Raw genomic sequence first — 12,500 nt, 5'->3', positions numbered from 1 at the left:
TGTGGCTTGTCTATCAAAACTGTTGCCAAAATTGAATTTCCGCGGTGTGAAATGGCTGTGCTATTGTTAGATGTTTTGGACTTTTGTAGCGGTGGCGATTTGTTCCTTTTCGTATGCATCTTGAGATACACAGTCGCAATTGCAAGAAAAACTAAATAGTTTGAAAGCCCGGTCACCTCTCACAAGTGCATCGCATAGCCTAGTCATGCATTTCTACTAATTTCACATATTGTAGACTGCCCATGGAGAAGAGAGAAACTGTCATTTGCTCTTGAACACGCCCTCACCTCCACATTAGGTGCGCGTTTCCCTTCCATAAGAAGAACTTAATAATTTTGAAGTGAAATGTTAAACAAAAAAAAGGTAAAAATCTAGTCATCCTTGGTTAGGCTACATAAAACATGAAGAAGTTAGTCAGATGAGATTCGCCATTCTTCATCCTAAAATTGATTAGAATGCAGGAAATTGCATCTAAAAAAACATTTTTTGGGGGAGAGGACTCCCAGACCTTCGCTGACCACAGCACCCCCTGGTCAAAATGAGTTCCTGCGTCCCTGCAATTTTGGTGACAGTGGAGTTAAAAGGCATCCCATGCAGCCGCAGTGGTAGATTCTAGCGGCTTCTCATAGGTATCCACTGATATCGATAGCACAATAGTGCAGACAACCGCCCTTGATGTAGGCTGCTCTGACTGTTGTCATGATGCTGTTCATCTACCAATTTTACATATTACATTTTTGTACCTGTAGGGGGAGGGCCATGGGAAAACAAAATTGAAGTGGGGGGAGGGCCATGGGGAAAAAAATTGAGGTGGAGGGGGGGGCCATGATTTTTTTTTTTGACCGGACTTCCAGCGCACCAGCCCTCCCCCCCCGGTAAATAACGTACAGTCCCTAAGGATGACAAGGACAGAGAAAAAGACCACAAGAAAGAACGACGAATCAGGGGGAGGAAGAGGTAGAGGAAGAGAGAAAAGAAGGAAAATAGAGAGAAAGAAACAAAGGAAGGAAGGAAGAAAGGAAGGAACAGAGAAAGTGGTATCTTTATATAAACAGAGGAAAGTGAAATGCACGAGAAAAGACAAACTCTGTGACAAGTGTAGCATGGTAACACAAGGGTTGAAAAGTGAAAGGAGGAAAGTGAGGGAGAGTGTAGAGAGAGAGAGAGAGGGAGCGAGCCAGAGAAAGAGAAAGTTCACGAGAGAAAGTGAAGCCACCAGCCTGACCCACTTCTATACCTCAATACCTCTATTGCACATCCTAAAGTAGGAATAATGGCAAGGCTTCACCACTACGTTCTACAGCAAGAGACAAGTAGAATGTTACAAGTATGTGAGTGATTCTACGATTCAACTGCGCTTTTAAGTCCATGGATTTTATTTTCCAATTCCACTAATTATAACTGCATCCAATGATGTTTTGGACATTAGCACACATTTATCTTTCATATAATACAGAAATTGTAGACATGGCACTATTTCCCTCAGCAAGAATGAATATTTAATACTGGTTTTGGGCGTTTTCATGCCGTACTGTTTTCCAAATGTCAGATTCAGTCTTCATATTAGCATGTAAAGAAACCTGTTTTACACAAGACAATTGCAAATGTTGATTCACAGTAATCATCACAATATGACAAAACTGTCAGAAAGACCACTGTGCTTTCCATTACACATGAAATTTGCCATTTTGTGTGTGTCCACGAAAACTGTGTTAACTGTGTCACGGTCTGAAACCCCCTCCATAAATCAGTAATGGTTTGGTCTTAGGCCATACGAATAACATCACGTGAAGTCATAACCTCTTTGACAGGATATGGGAAGACCTTTTGGTAAGTTTTGAGCTCCATCCTTCCATAATTTAATCCATTCTTTTTCATGTTCTCATAGCGGGAAAATTGCCTGTCAACTGTGTTATCAACATATTCATAAGAATCTGAATTAGAAAGCACATGTAGAAAAACACAGATAAAGCATACAAATACATGAATCGATTAAGGTGTAGTGGTGGAACTTCTGAGGTCCTCAGTTAGCACAACACCATAAAAATGCCTGAAATGTCAAGCCGTGTTAATGTCAATGGTGTTATGCATCAGCTATGACAGTTGAGGAGGAGTATGTTTTTGCCAATTTATCTCCATATTGACAGACAAACAAACAAAATAAGTTGTGTTCTAGGGAGATGGGTTTGTCTGCTCTGTTTTTTCTCCTAAAAATCCTATGAACAGACACTAGGGATTATCTCTGGAGAAGGAAGTCTTGTGTAAGGAGGGTGACTAAATTCAAATCAGGCGCTACAGGGATTTATAATGAAAAATGTGTCAGTCTGTATCACAGTGAATCCAACTTATGAAGCTCAACAATCACATTTTTTATATCAGGTGCACAAATTAATGACAACATTATTGTTAAGGGACATAAGCACTTTAAAACGTATGTTGTTTCAACTCTGTAGCATTTTTATATATGTTTGAAATGACATAGTATTTGTCCATAACACTGTTGACAAAATAATCAAGCAAATGTTTGCTTTCATTAGAGTTATCAAATGATTTAAGATTAAGGTTGGCAATTTGTTTGTTTGGAAACTTAAATATATACACATGTAAACATCTAGGTCATTTAGTTGAAAAAAAAATACTGATAATTGACATTTTGCTTTTGCCAAAAGCGCAGTCGAATCGTAGAATCACTCATGTATCCAATTTTGCATCTTCCCCCACGTCAATATGGCGGAATGTCGACATTCAAATTTCAGGATGTCCGACTTAGTGAATAAACAGTCTCCATTTTTACGTCTCTCAGAAGCACCCAGTGACCAGATCAGAGCTCTTGGACAGAGTCCATATAAACCCACCACAGAGCACAGAGCAATCTCAGAGCCTCAGTAGTGCACCTATAATTGAAGCACAGAAATTCAAAGCCACATACTCACAGTGCAGCATTGTGTGTGTGTGTGTGTGTGTGTGTGTGTGTGTGTGTGTGTGTGTGTGTGTGTGTGTGTGTGTGTGTGTGTGTGTGTGTGTGTGTGTGTGTGTGTGTGTGTGTGTGTGTGTGTGTGAGTGAGTGAGTGAGTGAGTGAGTGAGTGAGTGAGTGAGTGAGTGAGTGAGTGAGTGAGTGAGTGAGTGAGTGAGTGAGTGAGTGAGTGAGTGAGTGAGTGAGTGAGTGAGTGTGTGTGTGTGTGTGTGTGTGTGTGTGTGTGTGTGTGTGTGTGTGTGTGTGTGTGTGTGTGTGTGTGTGTGTGTGTGTGCGGTGGCGGCATGGTACGGAGAGGACACATACAGCAGAGAGACTGTTGCAGTGAAGCTATGTGCAGAGAAAAAGGGGTAGGGAGGGAGTTAGAAACACAATCAGAAACCACACAAGTGGCAACCAGACTTCGCAGGAGACAGGGAGTTGGGGAGGGGTGTTGGAGAGCAAACAGACAGTCATTCTTTCAGCCCATGGACCCAAATGACTGTTGCAGCAGAGCTACTGTAGGTAGAAAGAGAGAGAGAATTGAGATGTGGGAGAGTTCTGAAGACAATCAGTTTCAAACAAAAGAAAGAAAGAGTTCTCTCTGAGTCTGATCCCATTTCGGGATTTGTGACTTTGATCACGTCGGTGTGGAAACTGAGCCACAGGAAAATATATGTGTATGGGATTGGGCAAACTGTTAGAAAAACAGAAGAGCTGGGGTTTATGTCTAGAAACATAATCGTATCTCAGCATTCTTCCAGTGTCTAAGGAAAGCGGTGCATCCCTGACATGGCCAGCTGACAAACACTTTTGACAGCCATAATCATTTACAAAAATGTTTATTTTAGAAAGAGAACTCATCAAAATCATCCACTGTATTCCTAGACACCTGAATCAAATGAGCCTCGTCCCATTTCCGGGTGCCCTGGTAAACAAGTAGCTGCTTTTAGCAAGTAGAGCAGCGAGCGCAGTGCAGGCTGGCCCTGGTCAGCTGGCAGAGCATGGAAATAGGACATAATACTCCAAACCGGTATAAACAGACTGTCTGGAAAAAGAAACAAACAAAAAAAGCATCACACCACCATCGCCGCATTGGTGTTCAAGTGCATTGGGGCATCTCGGCTCGGAAAAGCTTCAAGCAAGCCAATTTTTCTGTTGCAAAAAGACACAGAATAAAGGAAGGAAAGGATAAGGAAAAGGGGAAATGCTCCAACTAGACAAAGAACACCCTGGGAAAAAAAGAAACCAGGAGGACCCAAAGGATCCCCAGGTGGCAGAGTGATGTGAAACCAGAAATAGCACAAACAGGCTGGCTGGCAGGCAGGCAGGCGGACACCTCCCTAGCAGCCCTAAGCCCAAACAGGAAGCCAAGAGCAGGAGAGACTTTGTCTCATTGGTCTCATTTACATGGAACATTTAATTCCAAATTAACTTAATTTAACTCAATTGATTCCACTTTGAAAACATCATGCAAACACTTCACAATTAAGAATCAAAGTTATTCTTGGTATAACTTGTTCCTCTTTTGGTGGTTCATTCAAAAGAGCTGGTTTACTGTATTCCTCTTTTAATTCCGCAGCAACTTTATCCTCTATCACGTTTCCATTTAATTCCGCTGTTAAAAAAAACCCAATTCCAGTCGTTCCACGCATGCTCGTTGATACGCGATGACCCAAGAGGCAACGACGCAGACCTAGCGTCTGCAGACCCAGACCCAGTGCAGGTGGCTCTGACCCAGCATGTGCATCCTCTGTCCAATCGAAATGCTTTCTGATCCTCAGATGTTTATTCAGAATGAAAAGACAGCGCTTCATGTAAATTTGACCGAAAATAATTTAAACCTAAACTATTTAATTCGGAATTATTAATTAATCAGAATTAAAAATGTCATGCAAACATGGCAATTCTCAGACTTCCCTTCTGCCAGCTTCCAGAGCTATCTCGAGTAAAGCTTCAGAACCAAAACAAAACACAAAGTCTGACCTGAAACAAGTACAGTAGACTCAAACACACACCTTGAAAGATACACACACCTATCCAAACTCACTAAGACACTGTATATTTACTCATGCGAAAGCACATGCACTCTCTCTCTCTCTCTCTCTCTCTCTCTCTCTCTCTCTCTCTCTCTCTCTCTCTCTCTCTCTCTCTCTCTCTCTCTCTCTCTCACACACACACACACACACACACACACATTGCCACACTCAACCACACAAATACTCAAACTTTCACATTACTTACATTACATTACACTTAGCTGACGCTTCTATCCTAAGCGACTTCCACTCAGTACTCCTCCATAGAGTCCCACATCCATGCAGGAGCCCACACATATGGTATACTTGACCTCCCAAACACACATGGGAAAAGCATGTACCTATTCTGGCCAAAAACAGCAGCCTACCGTTACGCATCGGACTATTTTGCTCTGCAGTGCACACACACACCCCACAGACACATCCACACAAATACATATATGGACTCTCTCACACACACACTTGTTCACCCACACACACACAATACACATATTTGTACTGTATACAGGTACATACAGTACATGTACACAGACAGACACACACCACCGCACACACATTCAAACTCATACTCAGTCACTGTGACACCCAATCACCTCCAAAGACTCCCACATCCATGCAGGAGCCCCGCACTTGACCCCCAAAACACACATGGGAAAAGCATGTGCCTATTTTACAAAAAAAACAGTAACTATAAAAAATATAGCCCAAAAGCAGTAACTACCGGTACGCATCAGACTATTTTGCTCTGTAGTGCTAACAGAACTAGGCTGCTTGTTTACAGACTCCCCGCGATGGCCACCCCTCTTCCCTCCCCTGCCCATCACCCTTACGCCACTGGGATCAATTAAAGAGGACTCTGCTCTGACAAAGCACGGCAGGCTGGAGCGGAGGAGCGCAGTGCGTGTGTGCACCAAGAGAACACTTGGCCCTGCTATCCGACGGCTCTCTCTCCAAATGCCCCCCCACCACGCTCGCTATACCACAATGCACTGCGCTGCTGCAGTCTGTGGGTGGATTCCAATACGCGGACTCCCGTCCTTGGTCTGTACTTGTGGCCTCGCGTTTCGCTGACCCCTCGCCTCTGTGGGGAAAATGATAAAGTTTCCCCCGCTGTAAGTATGCCACAACAACTTTTGGGGGACTATTCTTCATTCACCACCCTGTGTGTACAGTATGTGTGCCAGCTAATGTAAGTACAGCTTAAGCTGTATTGACAGAGCAGAGGGAGGGAATTACTGTACTCCTGGTGTGGTGTGGTGTGGTGTGACGTTATGGGGAGGCATCTGCTTAGCCTGGGGAGGCATCACCTTAGCACTTTGTTGGGGTGTGGTGTGGTGTGGTGTGGTGTGGTGTGGTGTGGTGTGGTGTGGTGCGGTGCGCTGTGGTGTGGTGTGGTGCGTTGCAGTGCAGTGCAGTGTGGTGTTATGTGGTGTGGTGTGGTGTGGTGTGGTGCGGTGCAGTGTGGTGCGGAGTTATGTGGTGTGGTGTGGTGTGGTGTGGTGTGGTGCGGTGCGGTGCGGTGCAGTGCAGTGTTATGTGGTGTTATGTGGTGTGGTGTGGTGTGGTGTGGTGGGGTGTATGCAATGGAGAGGCATCATGGTGGGTAATCACCTCAGCACTTCGTTGGGGTTCCCGGTGATGGGGCCCTTCTTGCTGTCGGGGGTGCCGTGGCACTCGGACTTGAGCAGTGTGTGGGCACCGCGGTCCACCATCATCTTGGTGGTTGCCTTGGCAATGATGGCCACGCCATCCCTAACGCGCGCCTCAAGACTGTAGTCCCACTCGTCATACGACACCGAGATCAGACCTGGCAGAGGAGAGGAGAGACAGAGGGAGAAGATGACAGGAAGAGAGAGAGAGAGAGAGAGAGAGAGAGAGAGAGAGAGAGAGAGAGAGAGAGAGAGAGAGAGAGAGAGAGAGAGAGAGAGAGAGAGAGAGAGAGAGAGAGAGAGAGACTAATGTAGCTGTACATGTAAAAGACTGCCTGGCAGTCTTGTCTGATCCTCAAACACACACGCAGACACAAACACACACGCCACACACACACACGCACACAGACCTGCACACAGAAACACACAGAGCCATTTACATTGTGAAACTGTACCTTGTCCCAGATTTCAAGGAGGCAGGCGTCTGGTTGACATCAAAGTAACGTCTTAGTTTATTTTTGGAAGATGATGCCATGTTGAAGAGCGCTGACTCTGTTGTGTTATTAGCCAACATCATTAGACACATGGAAACTAAAAAAGCAAATAAATTGCGTTTGAAATTCCCTATTATTTTTATCTCAACAAATGAGAGGCCGCCTCGATCGGCACTCGCTCTCCACTGGGTGTTCACTTCAACGATGCTCTTTAAAAAAAAAATAATGCACATTCACTTCAGTCACACAAAAGACCCGGGGGAGGCTGGGTACACCACAGCCACCACAACACACCCAGCCTCTTCAATAGGAGCAGACTGCATGGGACCTGAAGAGTGTGCTTGAAACACATCCAAATGTATTCACTAGATGTCTCTCACACATAAGTGCTGACAGCCTTTTCATTTCTAGCGGAGGAAAGGTAAAAAAAAGGTAAAAAATGATTTGTTTTATTTTAAAGGCAATGCAAAAAAAGTTTCAGCCTTGCACCAGCAAATACTGATCTATGAGGTCTCTTTAAAATTTCCACACAAAAGCATACAACGCAAAAGCATACAAATGTCGATTTAAAACATACTAATGTAGTAAGTTACATAAGGGGAAAGGACATCGTTGTTTTAACGATCTGATTCAAGACCATCTCATCATATGGCGAAATGCTGTGTGTCAATGTCTCCCTCCCAACTCCTAGTTAGACATTGATCAACTAGTCTCCATAAAGTGCATTATATATAAAATGTCACAATACATGGATTTAGATGTTAATTTATATTTTATCCACTATTTCCAAGTCCTGGACATCAAGATGTTGTGTGAACAACAACCATCAAGTATGGAATCGTTGGCTCATCTGGGACGGGATATCTAAGCACACTATGCTTGAATGAAAAGTATCTGAAGGAATCACACACGAATGGCCTAAAGCAACAGCCATTTGGATGTTGATTAGCCGTAAGAACCGCCTTGTCATGTCATGGCTCATATCAGTTTATCTCTGCTTGGCAATCTAATAATCTAAAAGCTAAGTGGCCTGAACCAGCAGTAAAACCCTCACCCGTCGGATGATGAGCGATGACCATACACTCACTGCATGTGAAGAACAGGTCGGGACGCTATGGTGGGGGGTCGGGAGCAATGGTGGGTTCATCGACTGCAGTGATGTTGAGGAGGGGAGCAGAGGAGAGAAAAGGGGAGAGGAGCAGAGGATCTGCAAAGGGAAGGGGTGCTAGGGATGGGTTTGGTTGTTGTAGTGATGGTGAGTGGAGGGGAGTCGAGGGGAGCGGAGTGGAGCAGATGAGAGGAGAGGAGAGCAAAGAGAAGGGGAGTGTGTAGACACAGAAGACGCTGGGGGTCTGTGATGGGTTCAGTGGTTGCAGTGATGGTGAGTGGAGGAGTGGAGTGGAGTGTAGTGCTGGGGAGAGGAAGGGAGGAGAGGGGAGGAGAAAAACGATACAGAAGCCACTGGGCAGGGAGGGAAGAGGCGACTCCCCAGAGGCGTTCATGAGTTAAATGACCCGGGGGGATGGCGATGGATGAGCCCCTTTTCTCCCAGGAGGAGGTGGATGGCGACGAGAGGAAAGGGAAGAGGGAGGAGGGAGGAGGCGTTGGGATGGGATGGGGATGGGGACAGGGACAGGGGGACGAGGGGGGGATTTGACATGGACGGACAATTAGTGAATTAGCGCGGCGGTGCGAAGCGCAGCACACCTTGCTGCCTGCTCCCTGATGCATTGTAAACAGCGCGGAGCCGAGCGCCTGCGAGTCACTTAGCATCCACACCCACTCAGCCAGTTAGTTAAGACTCCATTAAAGGATTACGAGAGGGGCTACCGCAACGCACGGGCCTACCTCATGCATGAGAGAGAGCGCAACAGAGAGGAAGAGAAAAGGCAGAGGAGGGGGAGGAGGGGGAGGAAAGAAAGATAGAACGAGGGGAAGAAAGAGGGGAAGAGAAAGAAAGGAAGAAAGAGAATGAAGGGGGAGATGGAGAGAGATGGAAGCTGGATCAAGGGGGCTCGAATTAACCTGCCTCTCAGTCCTGCGACTCGATGAGAAAAAGACAGCTTTTATAAGTTTGAACGATGCGCCTTTTTCTTTTTTTTTCAATTAAATCCCTACCTTGACCCCGATAATGACTTTGTATGGCAACGTCAAGTGTGCAAAGTGCTCTAAGTGCTTAAAGTGATTACTAGCAAAGGACGCCACCTTGCCAGGGCCACCGTGTTTGACCTTTTTTTGGCCATTAAAACCACAGGCATTACATGTGTATGTAATGTCTTGCTCATCTTGGCTCCTAGCTCTTAGATACTCAATCTATGATGAGGAGAAAAACACACATGCAAATGCACATGCACGCACACACACAAATACACACACACACACACACACACACACACACACACACACACACACACACACACACACACACACACACACACACACAAATGTATACACACTCTCTCACTCTCTCACACACAAACCCATGCACAGCGCACGCACACACACACACACACACACACACACACACACACACACGCTTACACAAACTCATTTATTGTGAATGCGGACCAAGTAAAGAGCAGCATCCAGACGCTGGCCAGCATCCACCCACCCGTCCCTCATTAAAACCTGCTCAGACTCCACCAGCTGGGCCCGGCTCACGCTAACGCTATCGCTGCCGCTTTCACTGTGGCGGTGGAGGTGTTGGAGGTGGTGGTGGTGGTGGTGGAGGTGTTGGAGGTGGTGGTGGAGGTGTTGGAGGTGGTGGTGTTGGTGGCGGTGTTGTCTGCAGTCCACCCTGACTCACGCTTCCTCTTGCAACTTCCTCCTCTCCTCTCCTCTCCTCTCCTCTCCTGTCCTGTCCTGTCCTGTCCTGTCCTGTCCTGTCCTGTCCTGTCCTGTCCTGTCCTGTCCTGTCCTGTCCTGTCCTGTCCTCTCCTCTCCTCTCTCCCCCCTCCCTCTCCCCTCCTCTCCCCTCCCCTCCTATCCTCTCCTCTCCTCTCCTCTCCCCATCTGCCCTCCCCTCCCCTCCCCTCTCCTCTCCTCTTCTCCCTCTCCTCTTCTCCCTCTCCTCTTCTCCCTCCCCTCCTCTCCTCTCCTCTTCTCCCTCCCCTCCTCTCCTCTCCTCTCCTCTCCTCTATTCACTCTTCTCTGCCCTCCTCTCCTCTCCACTCCTCTCCTCTATTCACTCTTCTCTGCCCTCCTCTCCTCTCCTCTCCTCTACTCGTTCACTGCGTCTAAGCAGTGCAGGTGGGCGGAAGCATGGCCATATGTGTGTGCCTCCAAGTATCTTGGCTGTTTAAGTGAAGGGGTCCCGATGTGTGTGTGTGTGTGTGTGTGTGTGTGTGTGTGTGTGTGTGTGTGTGTGTGTGTGTGTGTGTGTGTGTGTGTCTGTGTCTGTGTCTGTGTGTCTGTGTGTGTGTGTGTGTGTGTGTGTGTGTGTGTGTGTGTGTGTGTGTGTGTAACTAAATTGATTTCTATGGCCCTAAAATTAGCACTAAAAACCCCACAAAGGCCCTTTTCACCCCTTTTTACCCGCAGACGGCCATCCTAAGCAGACCAATTGGGCGGGGAAACCTGGCAACACTAGCCAACAAACCAACATACCGATAGGGAACTCGGCCGGGATGTGGTCCGTGTCCCCCGCCACCAGTGATGGTACGATCCAGGTGTAGCCGTAGCCGGTGAGGCCGACGGAGTGCGCCACCTCGAAGATGATGTTGGCCTCCTCCTTGGTGCAGTAGAGCAGGATGACGGGGCTCTGCAGCTTCTTCAGCTTGTCCTGAATCTTGTGGTCGCCGTCATCCACGGACATGTCCAGTAGCAACACCTCCTCCAGCTCCCAACCCACGAAGCTGTTCTCTATGGTGCTGCGGATCTGGAAGAAGAATGAACTGCATTACCCATCATGCTGTGGGGATATGAACAGGAAGTCAACAGTAGCTCCAAGCCCAAAAAAACCTCTTCATTATGGTGCTCCGGATCGGTTTGCGGAGAGGCAGAGAATAAACTATTTGACCCATGATGGACTCATGAACCCATGAGAGGACGAGGAAGAGGTCAACAGGAGGCGAAATTCCGCCTATGGAGCGGCATTTCAGGTGGATAATTGCGAAAGGTAGAAGATTACAACCCAATCTGGTAGAGGACGGTAGTAATGGTGCATTCCCCAGGGGTGGAAGATGGGATGTTTCTGACCTCCTACTTGCTGAAATGCATTGGAACACCTGTTGAAGCGGAATGTTCAAGTCGCGAACTGGGGCAAAATCAAAGCAAACCGACTTTGTCCTATTGACTATCGTGATGTCATCACAGTAATGGCAGCGCACAGTGCTAGGAATAGTTTATGTTGCACATTACTCATCATTCTATGGACAAATAGAGTTGATTCGGACTTGTTAACGGTTGCAAAACCACCCGTGAACTTTTTTAAGGTGCAGTTATATTGATATTGCCTCTTTCAAAGATGAAATGCCACTAAATGAAGAGGAAGCATGGTGTTGTTTACATTGCTGACATCTTTGAGAAGTGGATATGTAATTTTTGTCCCTCCATGTTTGTAGGTTCTTTGACTTGCTGGTTGGAACACTTTCAAGTGGGAGGTAGGTAACTCCTGGTTGCATATTGGGAAGCTCCTACCGCTGGGGAATGCACCATAACCACTGTCTGTGAACTTCCCAAAAGCAGATGAGGTCACGGTGAACGCCGTTACATCCAAGGAATAGGCCTACGCCGATTTAAAACAAAATGGTGGCCGTATTCAGTTCACACACGTCACGTTAACTCTCTATTTATTCCAAATCTGGCCATGTTCCTGGAATATTCCAGTTGCAGAATGCTTTTGCACGCATGCAAACGCCATATTCCGGAACTTGTTTTGAACCTAATACTCACAATATTCTGTTTGAAAATGGAATACTTTGTGCATGTAGCTGCACTGCGCTCAGTGACCTGTTCCGCTCCCTAACCCAGTGGGTGGCAGTAATGCACCCTCAGTTGGTTGGCACCATAAAGATGAAAAGACGAAGAAGAGAGAATGCGCAGTGGGAAGGTTTTAGGCTGACCAATCCGGCTTCCATTGCCGTCCTATACATTCATGACGTGAGTAAGCTTCCTTAGTATCAAAGCTCTTTGGTCAGAAGAATGTGATGTGAAGTGTAATTATTGTAATCGACATCAAGATAGAGCAGCGCTCTCGCGGTCGTGTAGCTGGGATTTGTGGGGCTCTAGAGTTATCCTCTCTGTGACTACATGAAAGTCGGTAGGCTCAAGGCAGAATACTGTGGAGAGCTACACTTGCAAATGAAAGGAAAGCTCTGCATTCCTTAATGGCATATAGAAATCAATTATCAGAGCTGAATGAAT

At 46.5% G+C, this 12,500-nt stretch overlaps 1 protein-coding gene across 1 annotated transcript in view; it reads right to left on the bottom strand.

Annotated features, from left to right (window-relative positions):
* grin2ba (glutamate receptor, ionotropic, N-methyl D-aspartate 2B, genome duplicate a) overlaps positions 1 to 12,500 on the bottom strand; it is a 127,643-nt gene that overhangs the window by 62,995 nt on the left and 52,148 nt on the right. The window contains exons 3-5 of the mRNA XM_063223868.1: positions 10,743 to 11,013; positions 6,613 to 6,800; positions 2,346 to 2,353 (exon numbers count right to left, since the gene is read on the bottom strand). Of these exons, the coding sequence (XP_063079938.1) occupies positions 2,346 to 2,353; positions 6,613 to 6,800; positions 10,743 to 11,013 (467 nt within the window). The remainder of the gene's footprint in view (positions 1 to 2,345; positions 2,354 to 6,612; positions 6,801 to 10,742; positions 11,014 to 12,500) is intronic.

The sequence above is a fragment of the Engraulis encrasicolus genome, chromosome 2 (genome assembly GCF_034702125.1).
Source record: "Engraulis encrasicolus isolate BLACKSEA-1 chromosome 2, IST_EnEncr_1.0, whole genome shotgun sequence".
Taxonomy (NCBI): Eukaryota; Metazoa; Chordata; class Actinopteri; order Clupeiformes; family Engraulidae; genus Engraulis; species Engraulis encrasicolus.
Note: the sequence above shows the minus strand (reverse complement) of the source record. Positions and strands in the feature narration are given on the sequence as shown.